The sequence below is a fragment of the Gavia stellata genome, chromosome 24 (assembly GCF_030936135.1).
Source record: "Gavia stellata isolate bGavSte3 chromosome 24, bGavSte3.hap2, whole genome shotgun sequence".
Lineage (NCBI taxonomy): Eukaryota > Metazoa > Chordata > Aves > Gaviiformes > Gaviidae > Gavia > Gavia stellata.
Window position 1 is genome coordinate 2,312,308 of NC_082617.1, and position 27,396 is coordinate 2,339,703.

The 27,396-nt window shown below is 44.6% G+C and overlaps 1 protein-coding gene across 1 annotated transcript; it reads right to left on the bottom strand.

Moving 5' to 3' along the window:
* Positions 1-1,471: 1,471 nt before the first annotated feature.
* SLC31A1 (solute carrier family 31 member 1) lies at positions 1,472-27,353 on the bottom strand. Its single transcript, XM_059828734.1, has 5 exons — positions 27,343-27,353; positions 6,627-6,785; positions 4,191-4,263; positions 3,905-4,073; positions 1,472-3,236 (listed from the first exon to the last, which is right to left on the bottom strand). Exons 1-5 carry the CDS (start codon positions 27,343-27,345, stop codon positions 3,035-3,037), a joined length of 606 nt encoding a protein of 201 aa, XP_059684717.1. The 5' UTR covers positions 27,346-27,353; the 3' UTR covers positions 1,472-3,034.
* Between the last annotated feature and the right edge of the window lie 43 nt (positions 27,354-27,396).

Here is a 27,396-nt window from a genome sequence, read left to right on the forward strand (position 1 = left end):
GACCTGGCAGGGAGACATGGACTGGAAACGTCCCTTTCTCAGTTGTGCCTCGCTGTACCGGTGAGCTCAGAAACAGAGAGGACAGAGCCCTCCATCTTCTCTCCTTAACCACCTTCCCTTCAGACCTTCCCTTGTGCACCTCTCCCAAAGCCCAGTCTGGGCTCCCCTTTCTAGCTTGGGTACTGCCCAGTGCTCAAACCATCATTCTTACAGGAAGGTAGCTGGGGCGCTTGCTAGACACTTGGGAGACTTCTGGCCAGGTTCTTGCTCCCCAAGTGACCACTGCGAGGTCAGCGTCACTTCCCTCTCTATACACTGGAGAAAGCTGTGTGCACTCTCCTGTGTGTGGGTGGGCAGGATATGACCCTTTGAAGACAGAGGTACTCATCCTCAGGGGGAAACAATTTTCAAGGGCATTTCAGGTGCTACATGTAGAATGAGGCAGAAAAGCTAACAAGAGAACCGAATTTATACTGTAAAACCCATGACTATTGCCTAATCTCCAAGTCATCCATCTCCGATCACTTAAATTGGAGAATTCAAGTATGGCCACTTGAATACAAGGAAAGGTGGCTAAAAGGTGATAGCAAGATCAAGCCAAGCAGAAGTTCTATTTTAGAGAAAGACACAGCAAGAGGTATGTGAAGTAACTAGCGTCATCACACAAAGCCACTCATGACTATACCCTATAATCAGACATCCCTGCAACGGCAACTCCATCTCGTTCAAGAGAAACTGATCAGAGCGGTGCTGGCAACGTCGGCTCTGAACTCCTTCAGGGATCAAACCCCTGCAGTGTAAAGCCTTCAAAACATAAACAACCATCTCCAGCACTTAACTGCTTCAATTTTCTCTGACAAGCACTACGATTTCCTCACAGCTCTCACACAGGGATCAGAAGGGTCTGTTTTCCACTCTCACAGAGGCACGATTGCTTAGAGGGCACAGATGAGTTTTACCTTCGTGACAGATGCAGAGAGGGCATCAGTATGTCCTTCTGCAGTCTTACAGACGTAACTCCCTTCAAAGATCAGACGGGGAAGAGTTTTTCCTGTCTCTCATCAGGAGGTGGCTAGAGTTTTTCCATGAAAATAACTTTGCCTCTTTCATCCAGATGCAACTTTGCTACAGAAAGAAGCTGTTTAGAAACCTGAGCCTGCTTTTAACTCATCTCCTTTTATTCTGTATTTGCACTGCCCAAAGAGAACAAGATGTCCAAATAAATACCTGGCATCAACCCAGGCCAGTTGACTTTAGTGGTGCAGTTCAAGATCCCAGTAGCGGCAGTAACAGATTTCCCGCTGCCTTTCAAAGAGGTGGTAGGGCAAGGGTGGGCTCTGTGCTGAGGTAGTAGCATCAGCACAGTGAAAAAACCACACACACAGGGATGGGCCTCGCCCTGTAAGGCTTACGGGCTAAAGAAATGTAATTCCTCTTCAAAGATCAGCTTTCCTCCTCCAAAGATCAGCTACTTCTAACAGTGCAACTAGTAGCATCTTTGGAGAAAAAACTGCTACTGTATGTGCCCAGACACTTCATCTCAAAAGGATTCCCTGTTCTCATGGCAAATTCCAGACATCAGTCCCAGTCTGAAAGCGGTGCCTGTTTTTCAGCGCCCTTCTGAAGACTCCAGCTTTGCACCATACTCTGCACAACGTTCCCTACAACAAGAAGCAGTTTAATAACAAAGTGCTAAACCAGAACTGCTCTCTAGAAAACCCAATGCATGTTCTGGGCATCACGCATGAAGGAAGCCATTCTTGCCCGTGTCACAGCCTATCTTGAAATGTGTAGAGCTCACAGCACTGAATGGGAAGTTCTTTACTGCGCTACAACACTTGTCCACCACTGGCATGGATAACTCTTGCACCTCCAAGCTAACATGGTCACAGCATGATTATTAAGACAAAGAGGAGTCATCTGGGTCAGGAATACTTTTTAATCAGCCCAAGCTGCTCCAACTTTCACCTGAGAAGAGACCGAAGGCTGCTCTAGTCCTATCTTTTCTTTCTTCCCTTCCCCAAATCTCTCCTTTACAGGAACACGGTTGTTTTATTTCCTTCATCTCAATCAAGGAATGCCCTCGTCAGACATTTTAACCTTTAGTGTCATGAAATCATTATTTAGCTCTTGCCTCATTTACAGAACTAGTTTTAGTAAACCAGAGTCTAGCTCTAGATCCATCCAGGTGCAATTCAACATGAAGTAAATGCAGGTTCAATGGTTTATTTAAAATCTTTTTGCCCTGTGAATACACAATTGTTGTCCTGCGTCTACTCCGTGTATTTCTGTGATTGGGAACTGAAAGCAGCCAAACTCAAATGTTATCACTTGAAGCTGACTAAAGCTGCTGGATATATCAGAAGATTAACAACACTCATCATACTCTGATGGGCTTGGAGGACAGACTCATCTAGAGCCCCCTGAAGCACAAGTCACATACTTCTGTCAAAGTATTCCCTTGCCAGGACGTACCTGAGCGTGTCTGATGTGCAGCACCAAATCTTCCTCAGAGGCTGAGTCCTTCTGCATCAGAAGGTGTCATTGGCCCCAAAAGCCACAATGCCAGGGAGATCTCCTCCCCTGGCATTATGTACATATTGAAAAAAAGTAAAATTAAAATAGCCATTTGCACATGTAGGCTCCATTGGCAACTTTGATCTTTACCTACTGTTCATAAAACCCTCACAGATGAGCATTTACAATTTAAAAATATATTTTTTTAAAAGAATAATTTCTACGTTTCTGTCAGCCAACTAATTTCAATCACGGCATAATCTAAGAATAAAGCAAATCCTAGCCAAGAATGGCTATCATGGGACCCTCAAGAGTCAACCCTGCTGCCAGCCTGCAGCAAGAGGGAGCAGCATACCCCAGCTCCTCACATCCCTACACCCCAGCTAGGAACTTGTGGTGAACTCCAGTTGATTTTCTTTGTATTGTTTCTCTTTCAGCTTAGGAATGATCCAGTCCTCGTGATGGCTGCACTTCAATAGAGCAGTGGGTTGGAGAGGCCTCTGGGCAGCAGCCAGTGTTAATGGCAGTGCTCCGTGATATCCACAACAACCGCCTTTTTCCAGCTGAAGAAGAAATAGCCCGTCCCTGCCCCTGCCGCCACAGCTATGCAGAGGTATCCATTGTACGTCATGAAGATCAGCATGAGGAAGTAACTGACCACAACTTGAATGATGTGCAGTACAGTCTGCAGGAGGTGAGGGAAGCTCAGCATTTGCTGTCTGAGAACACAAAACCCAAAGAACAGTCAGCATCCATGAGACACAGACGGGAAAATGCACATCCCCAAAGAGAAACCTTAGCTCTTAGGCTGACAGGATGCCAAGGTGGGCATGATATGGCAGAGAAGATAACAAAGCAGGCTGGACATAGACTTCTGCATGCATCTGTCACTTGTGACTGTGTTTATTCCCCACAGAGCTGTCTGATAACAAAGAAAGCATGGTACTTGCTGGGAGGACAAAACTTTTAGCTGAGAAACAGACTTCTACAAGCTTATTTTACCCACACATTCAATAAGCAGAATGGCTTCTTTTCTGAGTAGAGGCTTTGACTACCTGTCAACAGAAGGATCGTAAGTATTTTCTGTCAGGGTCGCTGGCTATAACACCCAAATTCTGTTCCTGGGAACTCCCCAAATGTGTTCATTACTGCTCTGGGAAAAAAACAAGCTTATCTGACTCCTTGCTGCTTTTCTCCTTTTGTCCCCCATCCTAAAGGGTGGCCAAGTGACTCAAGCACAGAGTCCTCCAGCGTCAAGCTGTGTCCCAATCAGGAGTCAATATACTTTGCAGAGAGTAATACTGGCTGCATAAAGTTTTTTCTGTCCCAGTTTTCACCTTTGCCAGCTGCTGAAGAAATTTGTCTTAGAATCAAGTGAAATTCTTACCCAACAGTTTTGTGCGTCTCCATCAAGATAGTGCCATTGGGACCTGGCACTGGCATGGAGTTGTACCGAATGCTGACTTGGGATTTACGGAGCAGACACTCTCGGGCAATCTTAAGGCCTTCATAAAACATGGCCAGGAAGAAGACAGCCACAAAAGCACCAGCCATTTCTGACAAAAGAGGAAACATTATTGTATCTGTGCAAAAAAAGACGTTTGCTTCAAAACGTGTCAAAAGAGACACTGTGTGATTCAACAACGGCAACTGGACAAGACAGTTTTACTAACCTCCAGGAGTATTGATTGTAAGTCCAGAAAACAGCAATGGCACATTCTCATAGCTGAAGTGGAAAGTCATTGCCTGCCCAAAACATAAAGAATATCAAGATGAGCCTGAATACCTCACCCTGAGATGGAGCTCACAACAAGATTTACCAAAGGTTTTTGTACTGTGACAAGAACTTAGATAATTTCAGTTGGTCACCAGATAGACTTGAAGAAACTCTTCAGTAAATCTAGTGTAGCACACACAAGCGAGACAAGGCTAAAGATGCTCCAGGTTCCAGTTTTAGCGGGCAGCTCTTTTAGGCAGTGCCGCTGGGCAGAAAGCACTGTCCTTTGCAGTACCTGCTACAGAAAAGTGCCTTCTACTTGCCGTTGGAGCTCCTTTTCTCCTCGGCATCAGAAGTAGTCAGGGACTCGGGATGTCTCCGTGGAGCTCATCCTTGCCTCCTCACGAGTACTCATGGGCTGGGGTACAGAGCACTTTCTTCTCCCCACCTTGACCTCATATGAGCTCATATGAATAAGGGCTTGTATAGCTGAATCCTCTGGTCCCACCCTGCACCATGCCAGCAGACACTATGTCTCCCTACAGAACCTCCTAATATCCTATGGGAAATAGAGGCCTAAATACAGGTACAACAAAGAGTATTATATATAAAACAGGACCACAGCTTCCCCTGGGTGAAAATAAGGGCTCCTGAACCTGCATAGTGAACGCTGTGGGAAAGGGAGACATCAGTGATCACCTGGCCAGCTGGAGTTCATATAATCTTCCCATCCAGGTAAATAAATTGCAGTTTAGCATGTCTTGACCACAGTTGCATACAGTGTTTTCACATGTAAAGTACTCACGAAGCTAGAGGAACTTCTCTTTGAACTCCCCTCATTGCTTAATTATTTGCTGAAGATCAGAATTATGATTAATATCACCATCCATAAGAATCAGCAGACATTCATTACACCCAGAGCAGAAATTACTATAAAACACCTTTTAGAGAGTACTTCCGTTTCTTTAATGAATTTAACATTTGTACATTTAAAACAAAACCGGCACAAACCAAAGAGCGTTGCAGCCTAGTTCCATAAACCACAGCTGAAACGGAGCCTGTTGCTTGGTGCAAGTGAGGAATGGAAATATGCATACATTAAAATGTGTTCAGTCTATTATCCAAGATGCTGTACCTAGTTACTTCCTTCCCTGACAGTTTTATGTGCGATGTTAATTCAAAATCCTGTGCAATTAATCACAGTTTTCAGTTGCAGGGTAAGGCAGGGTCCTGTAACTATCCATTGGAGATAAGAGCATTTGACACTTGTAAAGAAATGGCATGTATATGGAAAGTAACGGATCAGAGAATGCCAATACTTAGCTGTTAGATTGTATGAGGAGCTTCACAAGGACATCGGTGACAACCCTGGACTGCCAGTTCCACCAGCACTACTGGGCTTTGTACGGGGCCACGTTCACAAAGGGGAAGGCTGTTCTAGTCCTCTCATCTCCTGCTATGATACTGTTTGCAATCTAAGTAGAAGCAGTCATTCTTGATTCCTTCTTCGGGGCACATAGCTGGCAGGCAAACTTTAACTGAAGGCTTGCAAAATACACTCCTGCGTATATTCTCATTTGAAATGGAAATGCACACTCTCTCCCCTCCTTTCAAAGTTTAACCATAAAAAGTCATGTTTTAATAATCTGAAACTCACTCCAAAAGTATATTTAGGAAAGGGAGAAAAAGCTGAAAAAGTCCCTAGAACTGGCTATGCACAAACACAGATCCTACAGTCGTCTCCATGGAAACTCTGGCCAGGATCTCTGCAAAACTTCAGTGAGGCCAGCATGCACAAGTCTGAACTTGTTTACGTCAAAGTTAGCTAGAGCAGCAGGATTCAGGACCAACACAGCCTTAACACCAACATGGCAAAGAGCCCTGGCAGCACTTTGCTCCCCAAACCGACTACGTACTTAAAGTTCATGAGGAAAAAGGCACAGAGCTTGGTTGCCTGCAGGTCAGCACAGTCCGTCATATTAGTCTGCAATCATCTCAGTGCTGGTTAAGGCTTTTGCTAACACTAACAGCCTGGAGAACTCCATCCATCTCCGTTTCTTGCAGGAAAATGCTTACTTTGCATTTCTGCCTTTAGCTGGCTAGAGAGCAGACACCAGGCTGGCTGCTAGAAAGGTTTTTACAAGAAAAGACCATTTTGCCACAGGATCTCCATCTCTGAAATACATTTCGTGTTGCATATCACCTCATGCCTCATGCCACTCCTTCATTCCAGAAGAGCCACAACGGGGCCTGTGTTTTAACTGGATTGATTCATGCCTTCCAAAGCTAAGTTTAATTTCCAGTTCTCAAGAGCATAGTTTGTAAGATGACAAGTTACTCTGAACCACAGACAAGGAAAAGCTGTCTGGTTAATTATGACGCTTCCACTTACCATCATCATCATGTCAGATCCATGACCGTGTCCTGGGGCTGCCGTTGAGTGCTGATGTTCAGGAGGATGCATGGTTGGCAACATGGAGCTGTTCATGTGGTGATCGTGAGACATCTTTACGACAGAGATATTCAAAAAGGCACGTAGAAAAGTGGGACCCTGAAAAACAACAACAAAAAAATAAGAAGCACTTTACTAAACAGAGTATGGTTTCTCTGCTGCTACTGCAAGAGAAAATACTCTAAGCCACTGAGAACTACTGCCTCTGGATAAACTTCTGGAGCATCCTCATGGTCCTGCACTCTGACTACAGAGAACACACAGCAAAGCCAGCAGGACAATTTAAAGGAGGTGTGTCCCTCTGAGCTTTACATCATCATATTGCTGCACCATCCTAAACATTCTTGCCAGAAAGGCAGCCTAATCTGATTGAGATAGCACATAGGGACAAGTGCTCAGCGTAAAGGAACATTTCTTATCTGTAAGAGGAAAAAACCCAAGTCCCTTCTCAATTGCAGTCATGCAAGAGGCAAAAATATCTCAAGCCCCATTTTAAATTGCATATACTAAAGGATCAGATTACAATATTTCTCTTAATTGACAGTTATGCATTTTATTGGGAACATGTTTAACAAAGAAATTATGTTAGGTGGTACAAGACCTATTACCAGGCAAAGGTCTGCAATAGCCACAGGCAATCCAATTTCATTTCCATGAGCTTTACATTGTCACATCTCCCCTCTAATAACATTACACACAAAAGAAACACTCAAAAGGCTGCCAGTCCAAATCCCTAATCTGGTTACTGCAAATCAAGTATGTCTGGACACACTACGTTAAAAATAAAACCTCGTGGTTAGATGTGGACATGGCTTCTGCACTCTGCACCCCAGCACAACTTGGGATGGAAGCAGGGACAATTTCTGGTGTGAAACGAAAAGTCAGCAGCTGGAAACAGCAAGAGGGGAGAAAACAACCTGGGAATACCAGTCAGTCCTGAAACGACAGCATCTGTCACTGCGGCAGAGCCAGGCAAAGGCAACTCTAGCATAGTCCCAGGTGAGATACCACTAAAGATAAGTAAGTATCGACACTGCTGTACTAGACCCTGTCTGGAATACTGTGTACCCTCCCAGTCTAGCCCAGCACTCAAGTAAAACCGACTGAAATAAAAAACAGTACAGACACTTTATCCAATTAAAAATTTTTTTAAAAAATGAGAGGAGACATACTTTAAAAAAAAATGAGAGGAGATGTACTTCCTTCCAGATAAATCATCAGGAGTGTTTACAACTTGGACACAAGAGGTTTTTAAGCTAAAAGACAATTTGGTGTTTGAAGAGATACGTGTGAATATATTTAGATTGGAGATGGGAAATGAAACTCTAGAAGAGCTTTCTAAACTGAAAGCAGCACTAGCAAACAAAACCCAAACGACAACCAGCTGATGGTGGAGCTGGTTCAGTTTGAGACAGTGACCTTGTGACACAGCTTTCCGGGAATCACCGGTGGCCCAGAACACAACTGCCAGTGCAGCCTTGTGCAGCATCAGTGACGGGGTGATCTCAAAAGACTTTGAAGTTAAATTAAAAAGAGCAATGAGAGAAGTTAAAAGATTTGGGGATGATAAGAAGGAAACTAAGGTAGCGGTGCTGTGGAAGAACTCAAGAGAAAGAATTAACACTCCTTGCAAACACTGAGCTCAATTAATGCAAGTAAGCACCTGTATGCACCCAAGTCAGCTGGTATAAGCTACACCAGCAACACACAGCAAAGGTATTTTCTGCATCACTCTGCAGATGAAGTTTGCAGCCAATCTCTGCATTAGAGAACTTCATAGTAACTCCCCTGGAAAGTTAACTTGAAATATAACCTAAAGTCACTGGCTAAAAGCAGAATGTATTCCCTGTACATATTTCTGCTAGTATTTTTTAGCTCACTCCGCTCCTGATTTGTGCTTAAATATTAAGACCAGAAACACAGTTCAGAAAAGTGTTCAGGGAGAAGAAAAAAAGAGAGAGACTAATGCAAGCAGCAGCTCACCTGACACAGAAAAGCGTTACCGAAGGATACCTGCAGAACAAACGTTGTGATGTTCATATAGCATAGCTTTGAGGATTATAGTGTTTCAGAGGTTAAACGTTCAAGTGCTAGAACTGAAGTCCCAAATACAAACACTTGGGAAAGGAATCCTCTGCCAAGACACACAAACTTCAAATCGTCTTTTGCAGCAGGGAAGGAAGAAGAACAGCCAAAGTGCTTTACACCACGGGATCAAAGATAAGTGTGCCGCAAGAGGAAAGAAGTAATGTAAGAACCTCCCCGTTCCCCCAGCCAAAATCTTGTCTCCTCCCTCTTGCTCTTTCAGTTGACTGATACATTGCTTTTGCTTTGGATGCACCATTCTCGCTAGTGACTACTGTCCAATTGGATCATTTATTCATTTTAGGATTTCACGCTCCTGCCAAACTCTGCAGGTTCCAATAGACTCCACAGAAGCCCTGGCTGTTTACCAGATTAAAAACTCCCTTCATGGTTGGATTGTGTCCAACCTCTCACTAATTTACCATCACTGATATTCAGAAAGGGAGAAATAGAGGATGCGTTCTCTAGATATTTACAGTGTATTAACAAACAACGAGGTCAAGTATTCACAAGTGGATGCATGTGGATGGGCAGGGTCTTGGTACAGATTACAAAAAGCATGCTTGATGCTCACCTGTGCAGCCCCTTCCCACCCTGCTATACCAGTGCTCCAACACCAAATCCAACCTCCTGCAGTTACCCAACACTGAAAGACATTTTATGAGATCCTGAAAAGGACGGGATATTAAGTAGCATAAGAGGAAATAACCTAGACTGAGCCACTTCAGCTGTCTTTTGCGTTACTAAAGGAAACCAACACATGGATAAATTTCTGTTTAAAAATAAATCACTTCGGGAACCGCCGAGTACAATCAGTCTCTGAGTTACAACTTAGGAGGTCTCTACCTGTGCCTCGGGGTAAAAAACAGTATCTAGGGCAGCAGCAGCAGCATGTTAATGTCTGTGTAATATTTCAAGCTGCAAATCTCTGGTTTGCTCGCACAGACTCTTAGGAGACAAGCTGACTGACATGGAGCTATGTGTATCACAAAAAGAAGGGCGTTGTTTTTAACAAGTCTGACTCCATACCTGGAGGAAAAAAATCCACGCACATCAGTTTCTATTATCGCAAATTCTTTAAATAGGTTTAGTCTTGTACAAACCCAGCACTTCAGCAGCAGGTATTTTTGTCTGAATGGGTGACTTGACCTCTTGACTGCTGCCTGTTCCACATATTTGCACAGAGAGAAAAGAGAGGCATTGGAGTGGATTCCTGAGCACGCCCTGGAGAGGGGATCTGGAACAGGCTGTGGCTGGAGCAGGTGCAGGTATTTCAAAGCATTTGCACACCTGAAGGGCACAGACCTCATGGTGCACCTGCCTCGATGCTGCACTGTTACAAGGGATGCACATACACAAGGGTTTTTTTGTACTCTGCAGTAGCTTACCACATAAGAAAACAAACAGGGTGGGACAGGAGAGAGGAATGAGGAAATTCTCTCCAGGGCTTGTTTCTTTCGCCCTCGGTGCTGTCACCCAAGGTCAGAGGAGCCACAGCCTCCATTTCATGACCCCTCAAATTCTTAAAGAAAATAGCAAGACTCAGAGCTACACACAGGACTTCTCTTACTTTAAGCCATCATCTTGGAGCAGAACCAACCTCAGCACATAGGTAGGCTCTGTTCAGATACAGGTTTCTATCCCCCTGCTGCAATGCCACCTTGGCAGCTCAGCAAACTAAGCTGGTTCAGGGAGATGTGCAGCCAGCAGCAGGATGTGACAACAACAAACTGTTAGCTCAAGTTCAGCATTAGGACTTCCTTTCACCCTCCACCAACATTTAACCATTGTTGCCTCATCTCACACATACAAGGAAGGTACATTTGCCACTCCAGGGGAAAAAGAAGGGGAGGAAAGATAGGTATCTTATGCCAGTGCACAACAGAAACAACGGGTAAACGATCTGGACCTGGTGAGATGCCAAACACAAAGCAGTCTTCTCAAGCAGGTCTCAGCCATAAGATGACTGCCATTATACATAACCTCCACCACAGTTACCCAATCTATTGTTTCTGCCCTGTTAATCCAGAATCCTGCCACTCCACAGTAAATCACAGAATTTTTCCTGTGGCAAACAGCCTTCCAGACACCCAAAGGAGATCCACCTTTTAATGCAGAAACACAGGACATGCAGAAACAGGAGAGACTACGGGAAGGATCTGCCAAGGTCCCAGAAAGTACCTTACAAATCAGCTCAGTCTGAAACATGGTGTGCAAACAGAGCTTCCTTAAAGACACATTCAAAAGGAATGAAGCCCCTTTCCAAATCATAAATCTAACAGGATTAACAACGGAGCCCTAAATCAAGGCCCATTAGAACAGCAAACTCTTCCCTTCAAAACAGTGCCTCATCTTTCCCATGCCAGTTCTGAAAAAGCAAGAAATAAACCTAATTCCATTGGCTCTGCCCAAAAGGACCAGAGCCTTAAAAAACACCTCTCCAGTCTCCTTTACACTAGTTACTTGCTCAACAGAGACGGTGCTTGCTGCTGTGGCCCAGCGCGCGGCGGCAGCAAGCACACCAGCCATGCCAACGGGGCTGGCTCCTGTACAGAAGCCTCCAGACTTCTGTCTCAACACAGCTGGAGTGATTCTTACCTAGGGTCTCTCCACCAATGCTTTTGGTAGCAGGAACAGGGTCAGGAGGTCCCTCTCTTCTCCTGAAGAAGAAGTGAAAAAGATCTGGTAAGATTTACTAAGAATTAAAATGAAAGCGCCTGAGAGAAATCCAAGGGGAAAAGATTAAAAATAGCAAGTTGGAAAGGCAAAGATCTCTTGCTTGCACATGACGTACATCTCAGTCCTGCATGACACAAAGGAATGCTACATATAAAACACGTAAGTAATGGAAAAGGCAACCAAAAGCTATCAGTGCTCTACTTACAGCAGTCCAGCTGGCAGACTATTTGAGCTCCACTGGCTCCGAGCTTGTGGTCTCAAGCCCAGTCTTTTTTTTTTTCTTTTTTTTTTTTAAGTGCTGTAAATGGCAGTGGGAGGGAAGCAAGGAGTCTGCAAACACTACAGCACTGTTCACTGGCTCTAACTGTGGTCTCTCCTGAATGGTCTGAGCTAGTCACTGTGAGACTTAAGCACTGCTGCTAGTTTATTCAATTTCCTGGCAAACTTGACAACTTTAACTGCTTCCTTTCCAAATAGGTGGCCTTGCTGTGACTCCTCCAGGATCCCAGGCTTAGCTCCAGAGTTGTTTAAAGGCACAGCTGAGGGAGAGACCAATTCTACCTGTTCATATTGTAGGAGTATCCAGCGACAGCAGCCAGAGCCCTCCTGGGTCAAGCTATATAAACACACTTTAAAGATATGGGGAACAAATAGGTCATTCTTCAATAATGTAATATAACGTGCTTTACAGATACACCAATGCCAAAATTCCCCTCGGAGCTCTCCGAAGCAGCTTCAGCAACCCCAGGCTGGAACTCAGACACACAAGGAGGGACTGTGCTTTGCTGACCTCTTAATTGCACGACTCTTGTTTTTCCCTCACGCAACTCCTGAAGAAGGAGCTCTTAGTGCTGTATTAAGAATTTGTAGGAATTTATTAAGAATTATTAAGAATTTTATATTAAGAATTTAAGGGATGTTTGCAATGTCACAGCAGAACTGTGTGGCTTGGCCTGGTACTGCGTCACTACCTTAGAGTCCCAACCAAAAGCCTTTACCAGAAGTTTAAGGCTTCCTAAAAGCTCAACACACTAGAAGGGGTCTGGATAAAGAGCAAGAAAGAGAAGGGAATGGCTCAGGAGAGGAGCTCCAATACATTTTGAGGGTTAGGTTGTCAGGCTGCATTATTTTGCATTTCCTGGGTTTTGTCCATGACCAGCAAAGCTTGCAAATCGATTCACACCAGATCAGCGAAGTTAAGCAGAAAAACACACTGTGTGACAGAGGGCACGTTCTCCCTCTCCACCTGTAAGTGGAAGGGATACAGCAGAGCTATTTAGACAGATGGGTTTCAGAAGCTTTTGAAGGAAGAAGACAGGTACTCTGGAGGATGTCCAGCTTGAGATGCCAGAGGGTGGAGTGCAGGGAGCGGAGAATAATGGGCAAAAAAAGAGCTGAGCAGGGCTACAGACAACATCTTGTGTTCAGCTTCGAAAGGGGACGATGTCTGGGCAGACCGTGACATGCAGAGCTGGAAGCAGTCAGCAGGGACGTTAGAAGGGAGATGCAGCCAAGCTGGTAGCATGTAGAGACCAGCTCTTCAGCAGCTATCATACACAACACAAGCAGAAGAATGGGCTTTTAAAAATAACCTACAGGGCTGTTAGTTTTTCAGGAGGGGAGAAAACCATGCAGGAAAACTGATCCTCTGTCATCACCTCCATCAAGGATCTCAGGCTGGAACCGTTACAGCACAGTCGTGGATGCTGAAGGTGACAGCAGAGAACATGGCATATAAAAAATGCTCCGTTTCTCATGAGCCATGCCCACAACTTATAGTATTTGCCCAGGCTGAGATAGACCCTTTCTTAAGGCGACTCTGACAAACCCTAGAGGCAGGATACTGGGGGGGAAGAGTGGAGCAAAGCTTCATGCCACCCATGCAGGGAGGTTTGAGGGTGAAGGATTAAGCCAGAGTTCAGTTCAGGTTCTCTGCAGCACAGCCAGATCACACGGTTGGGGCCAATAATCACACCCTGCGAGTACATGCCCTTTCCTTGGTGCCTGGGGGAACTCACGGGAGATCTGCGGGTCTTCGCAAAGATCACAAGAGAGCCCTGCCAAGGGGAGTCATTCTGCTGTTTTCTCACACTTATCTGAGCTGCAAACCTCTATCCTTCAGGGCTCCTGGCTGCCACCATTGGCTTATTTTATTCTTACCAAATCCTTGTGCTTCTTTCCCACGTTCCACACTTGTACCAATACACGTTTATCCCTCTCATTATAGGGCTGCTTTGTCCCCAAGAGACAGGCTGCACCCTCCGCATAGCAACTATCGCATAGCACTCATGGACATAGCAAGAAAAAAAAAAGTGGTCCCATTTCAGACTGCGGATTCCAGTTGAGATGCTGGCTCACACAGACCTCCTGGAGTTGCACAACTTTATTTGGCAGCTCGGCGCAGTTATATACATTAATCAACTTTTAATTAAAATGAAGATTAAAAGAAGTTGATAAAGTATCAGCATTGGTTCAACCCTTAAGGTCTTTGCTTTGAACCAAAGCAACACTCAGCTATACAACTAAGGCAAAGCCGGTCGCGTTCACTTAGCACAATCCCCATTACCAGAGGAGGGGCCAGAGCTCTTCCTCTCAGCATGGCTACAATCACATCCCTTTGATGGAGTTTATTTTCATAGCAAACTTGTCTGGTCACCTTCTGTTAGAGACCCTGCTTGATCTGCTTCCTTAGAAGGGGACAGTCATTCCTAATCTTCCAGCTTCTGCAGACTGCTCAGGAAATCTCTGAATCTTTGAACAAGAAAAAAAAATATAACTAAGGACAGACTGTTCTTTACAGGACAATGCACTGAACTTCATGAAGCAGAGCATCATGACAGCCCATGTCATTACTAATGGGCCCAATTAAAAGACAGGCAGCAGAAAAAAATCCTGCAGAGCAGAAAACCTAAGACTGTAAGACTGATAGTATCAGAGGAAAGGCTGAGAAATGCTGGCAAGAGATGTGTACAGATGGAGAAAATAATGGTGAGTTAGATAGGCTGAGCAACAGACTCCTCTCCAGACAAGCTTTTTGCTTAGCCATACTGAAACTACAGGAGATGGAAAAGCAATAAATGAAGGATGCTGCTGAGAAGCATGGCAAAACTGAGGAGTCCTTGCCAATGTTTTCACGGCTGTAACCTCGTTTCTGCTAGAGAAGTCTGATACATACAGCCCATATTCGAGCACCTGGAAGGTACACAAAGCTTTGCATCAAGATCCAAGAGTGATCCTCTGCTGTCTCATAAAGGGTCCCAAACTCCATCAAGCTATAACCTGGCAGTTAGACTACATGACTGTTGTAGGTCCCTTCCAATTTAACTACCGTATCCTATCCTATCCTATCCTATCCTATCCTATCCTATCCTATCCTATCCTATCCTATCCTATCCTACAACGGCTCCTCCGCTTGTGCTGGCTCCCTCTCAGTCCTTGCCACAGCAGAGCAGGTAAGATTACTTCCGCAGTGACCACATCGACCTTTAGCAAGAGGTGACAGAACCAATGCCATCGCTCCTCAGTTTGTCTCTTTTTCTCACAAATTCTGGGTCAGCAATGCAGGGGGACTACATCAGCACACAAATCAGTAGAAAAACCCCTCATCTACAAGAGAATCCTGGACACATTCCCCCACAGGCTAGTGAACATTCAATTTTCCTTCGAAAGAAGAACTGCAATCTTGGAGACCGATCCATGCCTCCAACTGTTGGGGAAAATCTCGGGGTCATCACCTACACATGCTCTCCAGGCTGCCCCACTCTTGGCAGCAGACAATAACACCATCTCTTCAGTACAGCAGCAACAAGGTGCTTCTTACTGAACAGTGCTAACAGCGAAAACGTTTTTGAAGGTGTGCAATAGGCTTTTGGGCTCAGAATACAGCAGTGGGTGCATCTGACTAGATCCTTTTCATGCCGTTGCAAATGCAACACAGTCCTTGCCCTGACAAATGCAAAACAGTAGGAAGGGCAGGATACTAGGAATGACACTGGAATTGGATCTGGCAGCTCCTGTGAACACCACAGGGTACAGGCTTGCAAAATGCAGCCTGGTGCTCATCTGTTTTGCAGACATTGCTGAGCACACATCTGTCACAGAAGTGTGGCTCAAGGGAGTTATTTTTGGGTGACGGACAGATGCTGAAAGCTGCCACGAAGCTGAGGACGGTTGGTGAACTGTGTGTACATGGCTCTTATCCACACAAAGGACAGCCAGGCAGGACACAGCAAACAAGTTTTGGAGAAAGAGGTGTCAGAAATGACACGAACTGAAGTATTCTACTACACCAGCAATAACCTGCTGCCATCCTGATAAAACGCAAGTACTTTCAACCCGAGTGAACCCAAATTAACCTGAAGTCCCCAGTGGGACACTTTCAAAGGATCTGAGCATATTCCACCCTTGGCCGTCTTTGACAACCCCAGCCAGAGAGACTATTATAAGCTGAGCAAATCAAAAGTGCAGTTCAGGGAACAAAGCACAACTCGCTTGGCCCAGAGCCACCCACCCACTGACCAGAAGCAAAAGGCCAGGAACAGACATGTCAACCACAAGTTGTTTTCTTTACTGCTAACAAATGCCAATAAACATCATAGTCAGTATTCAAAAAGGTGAGGTGCTGTATCAGCAGACAGTGAACTCAAATGGTACAAAGGTGGCACCAATTAAAAGGTGATTAGGATCTCTTCAATAGTTCAAAGTTTGCCTGTTCATCTCCGAGTGTCACAAAACTTTCCCCTTTTTCACATTGCTGCTCCAGCTCCAACAGAATAGCACCCACCTCCAGCCAGCTCTTCTCGCTGGGCACAGAAAACAAGGACATGCAAGTGTCATATTGGGTGCTAAAGCAGATCAGTTCTGCAGCAGGCCTGTGACTTTTGCACTCGGAAGGAGCGACTTGCCATGCCCAAGCCCATCACGAGCACAATTTCTTCTGTTCTGCACATGTGCAGTATTTCTCCCCTCCCTGTTTTCATTTCTCTATTTCTTCCAGCACTAGCCCTTCGGATCCTGTATTTGCTCCACACTGTTCATTGTTCTCCTTTTTGTCTAGCCAGATGATGGCAGTCATCCCCTTTTTCTGACACCCAAGAGCACAGAATTTTCTGGAGAGCAGCAGAATTGAGGCACCTCAGAACATGCAAGACCTGAGGAGTGAACGCCAGCCCCACAGCTCCCAAAGCAGAGAAGATGCCATACAAAAGCTGACTACAGCACTCATCTGGAGAGAAAAGCATGGCATTAGAGATGCCAAAACTGACAGAGGATGCTATATTATTATTTCTTTATAAAACATCCAGGCTGAAGGGCTCCTACAAAAGCATGTCAGACACCAAAATTCCTTATAGCCAACGCCAGTGTGAATTCAGAGCTAGTACTAACAAGTTTCCATCAAAGGCAATTCCCAGGAGGCATCTACAGAACCTCTTCAGCACTCCCTATGCATGTCAAAGACTTCTGAAGCAATTATCCCAGGACCGCAGTCTGGCAGGCCACTTCATCATAGCTTCATCTCTCTTCTGCAGATCATCAAGGGTATTAAACAGTAATACATAGCCATGTCACAAAATACCCAGTATTCAGCATCTAGGGAGGAGAAACCTAAAGGCCTCCTCTTCCCCCCAGGGACCGTGCTGTGTTTAAGCAGATATAAGGCAGAATGGCTTAAATCCCAGTGGCTTAACAGGCCTTGTTGGGATGCCAGACTAGCTGAGTGCAGTCTGCTTACCATGCACAATGTTCAGTCAGAAATCACCCGAGGACCCTCTCACTGAAAACTGCTTAGCACTCTCTTGGCAGCTGAAGAAAGCTGCCTAACCCTCCTGCTTACCAGCAGAGAGAAATGGGACAGCAGTGGGGAAGAGGAGACAGAAAAGAAGTGCCATGTGATCCGTATTTTCCAAGATTACATAACTTCTTGAATAAATAGATACTTCCTTGTCCTCTGCGGTGGTTTCTGCAGAAACGTTGCACAACCAAGCACAGGAGCGGTGACCAAGGAGATGTTACCCATATGGCCAGAGAGCAGGTAACATCCTGCTGCCTCATCATATGCTGAGGAACAAGTGGGACAGAGTCCTGAGCCTTGCAATACTCTTCAAAACCTTTTTAATCTAAAATAATTAATATTTGGAACTGTACCTTAGACAACTTCTGCTTCCTTAGAAAACCCAGGCCTAGTGAAGATTTTCTCTTCCTATTTTATATGCCCTAATCAAGAACAGCTTCTAGTATGCATTCTTCTACCTACAATAGACTTTTTTTAAATGAAGGGAAAACGTAAATCTTAAAATGAAAAAACACCTTTTGTGCACAAGATTCACCATCATTCTCACTAATTCATCATCCAGATTCCTGCAAGTTCACGCCACCCAAAGCATTGGTATGTATGAAAAGGAGCCAGCCTGTCTCACACAAAAAGGGTGTCTCTGTCCAGAGGGTAAGGAGTTGTATTATTGTTTGTGACCATTCAGTGGCCACATGCAGAAGCATTCAATCTATAAGGAACGCTAGATATGTCAGGATGTGAGACAGGGTACTACTCGCAAGTTAATACCTGATAAACCATTGCTACATGGTTTGTTGAAGTGGGAAGGACACACACTAAACAGTATAAAGAGCTCTGACCAGATTTATTTAAAATGGTGCCTTCTAGCCTTAAGCCCTGTAAGACTGTAAAATAATCTCAGGAGACACAACATGAAACTAGGGGTCAGCAAGTGCATCCCCAAGTAAGCACGCAAAAGTTTCCTCAGCTGCAAAACTGCAATGTGACTCAATGTGCCCTAAAAGTGCATTACCTGGCCTTTAATACAGGTGCAAGATTACAGATGCTATCTAGCAACATCATAAATACCTGTCTCATGCAGATAAAACTAATGCTGAGGGTAATAAAATGGATGGCATCGGTTTATTACAGGCCTCATAAAAGGGGAGCCTAAAGTCCATCAACACAGATGATTCAGAAGATTCCCAGAGGTCTTACCCTACTTGCCCTCGTTCCACATGTCACCGCAGGAGGACTTGCGGTTAAGATTTTTAGTCACAGAACTGTTGAGGTTTAGGAGACCTCCTGAGATCATCTAGTCCAACTTCACTGCTCAAGCAAGCTCAGCTGGAGCCGGTTGCCCAGTCAGCACCCTATTACCCCCTGAGCATGACGACTGCACATGTAGTTTGATAACTTGCACACATCAAGGACTTACCAGTTCTTGCAGAGATGGCGAGGAGCTGCTCTGCGCTCTGGAGAGCAAGGCCATAATTTATGGACCCAGATACAGCTCCTGTAGTTGAACTAAAAAGCTCCTGTTCTTGAACATCCTGCAAATCCTTTGGCAGGGAAATCTTCCCCACAGTGAACTCAGGCAATGCCTGAGGCACTGCAGTGCAGTGGTAACAAAGATAGTTTTAAGTTAATGGATCAGTTGATAACAACTTAGCCATTTACACAAACCTCCACATGCAGAAAATAAGCTCATTTTTCCCCTCTGGCTGTTTTTCAATGCCATAACCAGACTTAGCCCAGAAAAGGCAACACTTGTACAAGTTCTGAACTGGCTTTCAGGTATGTTTTGAGAATCTGGACAAGAAGAAAACTGCCCTCCAGAACTCTTTGTTAATTAAGTTTTAGGAATCCATTCCACACATATGATATGAGACACACTGGTTTAAGTAATTCATATACTTTTTTCTGTGTCCAGTACTACCACACACTCATCACAGAAAAACACCTTCATTGTGCATTAGCTTCCACCACATGTGAAAGCTTCCTTGAATAACAATCCCAGGAGCACATTTCACTCCTTTCTTTTCATATTCAAGTAGTTGTTTGTCTACAATTACTCATTAGATGTGTGTCCATGTGCAGACGCAGCATTTTAAAGTGGCCACTCAACCATTCACCTTCCCTGGAGCTGTCACGTTCCAGCTTGTGCCAGACATTGCCGCAACAGCCACGCGTTGTTGATGTCAGCTCCTATGGGAATATGCTGGGACTTCCAACTCCTAGTCTGACATGTCAGGGTCACCTTTTAAACACAGGCTTTTCACTAAAGACCTAATAGTTTGCAAGACTGACTTTTAGAAAGAATACTTATGTTTTCCCTGCTTGCAGAAGAGAAATGAATGCGTGTTCATTTCATTTTGCGTCACCATCTACGACTCTCCCTCAAAACAAAAGCTTGTTCTACCACAACGAAGAATCAAATTCTTTTGTGCTTCACTTGTTCAAAACACCTGTTGTTTTGAGAAGCCCGAAGCTTTTTCTGAGCAAAATGCAAGGTAGAACATAGGTCATCATCAGCAAAATCCATTCCACTGTGTTTTTAATTAAGACCAGGAAGTTGATCTCTGTTTCGGCAGACAGTTAAGACCAAAATATACATCACCACAGGCACTTCCCTACTCTTGCTCCGTGATCTCGGATAACAGCAAGAGGATGGAACGTGTGACATACAAATAGCTTCCAGGTAGTAACGCAAATACTTGTAAGAGTTCAGAGAACGAATTCATAGCCTTAGTCCACAGAACGGAGCACCTCTACATTTTCACTTTTGGAAATGCAAAAATACAATCCCACCTTCACTCTTTGCCAACTCAGCAAGGCAGAAGATCTCCTGCGATACCAAGAAGAGGGAAAGGGTAATCAAATCAAGCCATTCTCTGGGAAGGAACTTGCCTTTGGAGGAGCCTTGGCCTCATGACAGCTCTTCAGACAGGACTACCTCTAGGGCGTGGAAAGCTAGAACAAATAGTGATCAATAATTTTCTTATTTTAGTTATGAGTGACAATAAACCACTCTGAGAAAAAGCTTCGAACACTGCCTTTTTCATCTAGTCCAAGCCCTTGGACTGCCACAGAGCTGTTAATCTAAAGCAGAAATGATTCAGAGCTAAAAAAAGCTGAGGACTTACTATTCCAGAGACAGGTTTTCCATCTACTGCCTCCAGGAGAGCAGTCTTCTCCAAACAGGCAACAAGTCTGAGATGGATCAAAGTTTCTAAACCTTCAGAAAATGCTGACAAGCAGAACGCATATCATTATCTATATCAAAGGCTAATCATTAACTACTGCTCGGATTTAGCTATGATCACTTTTACTCTGCTTTAAGCCTATTTATTGCCCGACCTGCAACCTATTTCAAACCAAACCCATTACTTGCAATATGGCCAGCGGGAAACATTTATATTCAGCTTCTCCTAGCTGTGCAAAACGAGGGTAAGGGCTGAAGCAGCAGGGATTTGTGCTACATTCTACTCAGGGTGAAACCATCCCTCACAAAATATTGACAATCCCTATTGTTACAGCCAAAGATTTCACATGACCCAAGATAAGCATTTCCTGCTTGGACTATGCAGCCCACCGAAGGTGTAAACCAATCATGTTAGGACCAGACCAAGGACTGGGATGCTCACATAAAGCTCCGCGTAATAGCGAAAACAACTCCTGAGTCTTCCTCATGAGATCTTTGCAAAAATGCAAAGAGATTTTAGAACTCCCTGACCAGATTAGATGTGTTGCAGAGATGACTTTCAAACACGGTACACAAAACACTTTTCAAAAATTAATTTCTCTGTCAGAGAAATTAGTGTTTTGCTTGCTTTTGGATATTGTAACAAAACAAGCTTAGTTTCCTTTAGTATCTACCCCATAATGAAGAAATGTGACATTTTCAAAGCTATAGGCCAGGTTTTAGGAGCTTGGGGGAGTGGTAAAAAATAACAATAATATCATAATAAAATGCAATATAAATAATATCATAATAATAGCATAAATTGTGCAGAAATTCTTCAACAATGTGTACAAGACAAATCCTGTCAGGGTAGCTGGCTCTCTGACCCCTCTCATCGGAAAGCTGGTGTCAGCAATTGCTACGGAAGAAAAAATGTGACAAAGGAGAAGTGCAAGAAGTATAGCAGTACTGTGCTCTGCAATACAAGTGCCCTTATTGTAAGGGCAGTGGCTTCAAGCAAGATCAAAAGCAAGAGTTGCACAAACAGGGATCAACTGGCAAGCAGTGCACATGATCCTACTATCGTGATGCACCGGAGGGTTTTACTTAAGGAATTCAGCAAATTAAGGAAAGTCATGCTACTGCCAAAAGTTTTTTTAAACTACTGTGTCTTACAAAAGAACCAAACCATCAGAATAAAGCGTATTAGGCTTTACTATCCCTACAGCAGGATACCTTATAGACACTACTCTGTTTATGCCTTATATGAAGTGAGCAGCACAAAAATGGCTTTACAAGTACAACCAAACCGATAGCAGAAACACGAAGGCAGCTGTAAAACTTGTAACTATCTTTTAAATTGTTTAGGCTTCAATTTGACAGCACCTGTAACATATTCCTCCAGCATATTTCAGTCTCACCTGACATGACCTTAAACATTAAGGTTCTATACATCCTTGTGAGACAATGTCTTATCCCAGGTTAATGGAGGACACCAAAACCAATGGTAACTTGATTTGTATAAAACTCTCCTGGCAGAGAACCCAGAAATCATGACTCAGTCTCTTATCAAATCCATTAGACCTGGTGCTCAGACAAACAAGGGGGCCATAAAGGAGACAGCTGAGAAAACCAGACCAACGCCATGAGTTGCATTTCACCTCCACAGTATTCCAAGGCTGGGTGTGTTCCTCAGGAGCTTGTCCTTCTACTTCCCTTATCACTTTGATGTACAAGGGTTTACTTACCATATCGGAAACGCGCATGGTATCTCGCTGCCCTCCCACGGAGTGCTATGCTGACAGCAGCCGCTGCGGTCACTTCCCGAGGGCTGGAGGAGAATGAACTGGGATCACCTGCCTGCTGCGAACACTGGCTTTGAGTCCGCTCCACGTTTGTTAGTGTTTTTCTTTCCCAAGTAAAGGACGCAAGCTTGAAAACGCAGTCAAGCTGTGACAATACATTGTCAAGACTCTTTAGCAGAATGCCTTTCAGATCAGGAAAAGTTAACTGAGGCAGTAACTGATTAATCGGATCCCCGGCTCTCAGTCCAGCCTCCGTCCAGACACAATACGGAGGAACCCAGCCAGGAGCTGCAGGGACCTGCTGAGCTGCACAGCGCACTGAGGCCAAGCACTCAGCCCGCACCGGACAGCACAGAGCTGCTCCGGTTTTCCCATAAAGAGTACATTCACCACTTGAAAGAAATCAGACAAGGAGCAGGTTGGGTCACAGGGATGAGCATCTCCATCAGGAGGCTGAAGCCATACACCTTTCAAATAACTGCTTTTCCAAGCTCACAAAGGAGCAGGCTAGCCGGCTGGCTAACAAGCATTAGCTTGTAAGCTCAGGAAGTGCACTGCATCTTGGAGGTGGCCTGAAAGTACTTTTTAATCCTACAGATTCAAGTCCAATTAAATTATCTCTAACGTGAGAAAAAGCCTGGAAGTGTATTTACCATACACACTCCTTCCCCCAAGAAGAGACGCATTAAGCATTTAAAAAAAGAGGGGAAAAAAAAAAAGCCAACTGTCAAGCTTTCTGTTATCCAGGTTAGCCAAAAGATCAGCTAAATATATCACAAAGCTCATATTCCAAGCTCATGTACCTTCATCAGAGTAATGAGATTTGAATCCTTGATAACTAATGAGCATGTGTGAGAAAAGAAGGCTTTGTTCAAGTGAAGTAGCACTCAGGAAGTCTCAGGAGATGACTTGGTGCACTCGCTGTAAGTTTCACAGCAGAACAGCTGTATTCTTTTCCTAGTTTTCTTCCAGCTTCTCAGGCTTGATATCAGGATGTGCTGAGCATCCAGTGAGAACAGGAGATGCTCAATCACTTACATTTTGGCCCGTGATCTAGAGCTACCATGGTCTACTATATTAATTTAGATAAACATTAGAGTGAACAGATTGTATGCATGTACAACTTTTTAAACAGACTATAAATGACATTCACATCTGTGGTACAATGAGGACTGTGGGAGTTTCTAATATTATATACGTGCAGAGTCAAAGAGCAAAAAAATTTTTAAAATATTTTCCACAGAAGCAATTGCTCTATCTAGCAATCACGGTTGTTCAAGTGCCACTGGAAATCAACAGGACCCTTGCAGATATGAACTGGTGAGACAGAGGGAAGAAAAGGCATTGTGAAACCTATGTTGGGACAACGGCATTAAAGAATGTAGAAACACAGAAGGAAGGACAAAAATGAGGTATTTCATCACAGCCTCCCGCTTCTAGATTGGCTTCTAAACCAGGAAAGTCTAATTCCAGGACCAACAAATGAAAGGCTTTAGAAAGTTAATTTGTAGCGCAGCAAAATAGGAGTTGAATTTGTTTACAATAACCAGTCCCATTATCCTCTGCATTAGCAGATTCCAGCTTTCAGCTGAAAAAAAGGTTAATGAAAAAATCATTGGTCTCGAGTTCCCTGGGATTGACTGGGAACATTTCCAGAAAATTAGATTGAAACGAAAGGCAATGGAGTAGATTAACTAAGATTGGATTTTCCAGAGAAAAGCAACATCAACTAGATGGAGCCTTTTTCAACCTTCCCTAAGAAAAAATTGCCAAGACTCCCAGTGATTTCCTGGCAGACTTTTGGAGAAGTTCACCCTGGCAGTCTGCTTCAGCTTAACTTCACAAAATTCTGATACAGGATACTGCTAACTTTCAGGGTGACCTTCAGCCAAGTGTGGAGAAGGCAGGTCTGCAGAGGCTTGAAATTTTCCTGTTGGGTAGAGGGGTCTTCATAGCAAATACAGAAACCAAAAAGGAAAGGAGAAAATATTACATTTTAGTTCGAAGAACAGAAAGTTCTGTCTTCTGTCTGATTGGACAAGACAGCTGAAAGGAAGCTCCTTAGGGCCCTGACTCAAAACTCACCATGTGAATACAGTAGATCTTCTCATCTACTTGTTCTAGAAGACTGTTGAAGATTAGTATGCTCAACACCTTCCCTTCTCGAGCATTAAGCTTTTGTTTGGGGATAGACTGTCTCACTAATCCAGACTGTGAAGTTACACTGTAAAGGGGTAAGTGAGAGAAGAATCCTCCCAAACCTCTTTTCTAAAAAGGGGAAAAAAACCAAAACACAAATCTTCTGGTCCGTGCACCACTGCAGGTCAGAGCAAGAGGCAGGGACTATACCTTTAAAACAAAAAAGCAAACACGCAAAAGTGACTTGGAAAGCTTATTTAATTCCTCCTCTCTACTGGCACAAATTATTCTAATTCTCAGCGTAGTTAAAAAAGCTGCTCTAGATTAGAAATCTGATAAGAAATTAAAATAATTCTCTGTAACTTCCAACAAGCATTAAAGTCTCAGTAGAAAACAGCCATACAAAATCTCTCAGTTCTCAATATGAAGTTGTGCAGGAGCCTGCAACTCCTGCTAGCTTTATTCTTTTCAGTCTTTTTTTTTTTTTGGGTGGGGGGAGGTAGTGGAAGAAGAATAAAACCTGCTTACTGACAAAATTTTTGTGTTTGTAGCAAAAAGCATCACTTTAATTTTGCATTGTGCAGCTGGGCAGTCACAGTCTGCTTCACCAACACATCCACAGTTATGAAGCCAACATGCATTTAAATAGCAATATTTACATATTATTTCCAATGCCCCCTTTTTAATGAAGGATAGAAAAATAGTAATGCATAATCCACAGCTGGATGAAAGCCTCAGGAAATATTACATCATAAATTATATGAATTGGGACCATTAAATTGAACTCTAACTTACCCTATAAGATCACATATTGTTACTCATGAAAAATACTGCAAAAGCTTTATTTACCTCAGGCTCAAGCAGAGGCAAGTCAAGATCAAACGGATTAAAAGTAAATTTAATAAATACTTGTGAAGAGAGTTTAATCCACCTTTGCACAAAATGCCATACTACTAAGCATTCTGAAGCTTGGAATTTGAGCACAAACAGGAAAAATTGGTCTATGACTGTGAACTCATGTGGACCCACAAGCCCACTGCGAACACAAATGCAGAAGAGGGCTATGAACAAAGTTTAAATAAAAAAAAAAAGAGAAATGGCTAAGCCAGGACTCAGATGCGATGCTTGCCGTAGTCCTGCAGTACATAATCCTACCAGCTACCTACCTGCTTCACTGACATGAAGACTTGCCAGTGCTGAATCCCAGTGTGGGACAGCACGATGGGTTCTCAGCTAAGAGGTTGTTCACAGGACAGTAATCCTTGATTGTACCAGAACTATTAAGTTTTTGTTTCCAAGTTAAAATTTGTACTAAAAAAAAAAAAAAAAGGAAAAAGTTGGGTACAGACATAACATTACCTGTACCTAAAAAAAACTAAATTCAAGTGCAACACTAGGACTTAGCCACATAGGTCTTCACCGTTTTAAAAAAAAATTAAAAAATCTATCTTGACTGCCGACTTGATAGAAATAGGGAAGGAGGCAAAGCAACAAACTAACTCTTCACCTAAGAAACACAAGAACCACATCTCCTATTTGAAGTTCATGTCCCCCTGCCATATCAAGATAGAACAATCTGCTCCCATTAGGAATTTACACCAAATTACTGTATAACTATCGCGCATGTGTGTGTTGGTTTTAACAGAAACAAGGCTTCTGACCCTTTGCAGGCTTCATTCTAAAATAATCACACATTCCGCAATAAAAAAGCTACTTAATACTCCCCCTAGTCTTTTCCCTTTAGAAGTGAAATCACTGATATCCCAATCATGCTGTATTCGCATTGCAATAAAATCCCCAAATTATTGCAAACGCAGTGCTACAACAGACCTGGCAACTTTGTGCTCAGACTCAAACATCCTAAAAGTAACTATTATTGCAGATTTCCAACCAGTGCCAGAAAATATCCAAAGCCAGAAATTATTCAACCCTTGTTGCCATTTTGCTTTCCCCTGCAGTCAGTTTTGCTGCATTTCAACATCATCTGTTTCTGAAGAAATTAAATTTAAAAGACAAGGCAGTGGGTCTCACAAAGCACTTAGAGATACCAGCTTTTCAAGAGGAAAAAAAAAAACAAACAACAAAAGAGGCATATTTCTCAAGCTACAAGGCAAAGGTGGAAAATTGCTTAACGAGGGTCAGCTTTTTAAAATCAAGAAACTATTCTGATGCTAAGAAGAAAGGGTATTACACAGCAGTTGTTGCCCCTCGGTAACCTACAAGTATGAGAACCAAATCTGGAGCTTAACAGCGCCCGTGTGTCCCAAACCTTCCCACCCTGAGAGCGTACCCCAGATCACAGCATGGTCTGGCTTGGAAGGGTCTTTAAAGATCATCTAGCTCCCAGCCCCCTGCCATGGGCAGGGACACGATCTGCAGGGTGGCTACCAAGCCGCACAAGCAGAGCAATGAAACCACCCTTTGGCAAAGCCGAACCCTGGAGCCAGGCCGGTCACCGAGCCCCCGAGGGGGCACGGCTGCCCCTCGGGTGTGGGGCAGAAGGGACGGCGGGATGCGCTCACAGCAAGGACAGCACATGGCGGCTGAGGGCGCCCGGCTGTCACCTTGGGAACAAACGCGCTCCCGCCCGCGAAGCCAGGCCGGCAGCTCCCCCGGGAGCCTCTCCCTGCGCCCCGAGGGCCCGGGGACCCGCGGCGGGGGTCCTCTCCGCACAGCCGCCGGGCTCCCTCCGCAGCCCAGCGAGGGGGGCCAGCTCGGCAGGCCGCCCTCCGGGCCTCGGAAAGGCCCCGCCGGGCCGGCGGCCCGCTGTTCCCCTAGGCCGCGGGCCGGCCCGGGGCTGCCTGCCCCCTCCGGCACCCGCGCGGGGACCCCGCCGCTGACAGGCCGCCCCCCCGCCGCCTCACGCCCGGCCCGAGGCCCCCGCGTCCCGCCAAGAGCGCCCGGGGGGCGGCAGCCGCGGGCCCCCTCAGGCGGCGGGGGGGGGGGGGGGGGGGGGTTGGCACGAGGCCACCCTGACCCCGGCACGTCACTCACCATGCGACCACCACGAGAACGCTCCTCCACCCCGCCAACCCCGCGCTGTAAGCC

Bases quoted from the DNA above. Each gene is read 5' to 3' on its own strand.
- SLC31A1 (XM_059828734.1), bottom strand. The intron at 4,264-6,626 runs GTAAGTGGAAGC...TGTTTTGGGCAG, and splicing joins GATCTGACATGATGATGATG to GCAATGACTTTCCACTTCAG. The intron at 4,074-4,190 runs GTTAGTAAAACT...CTCTTTTGTCAG, and splicing joins TACAATCAATACTCCTGGAG to AAATGGCTGGTGCTTTTGTG.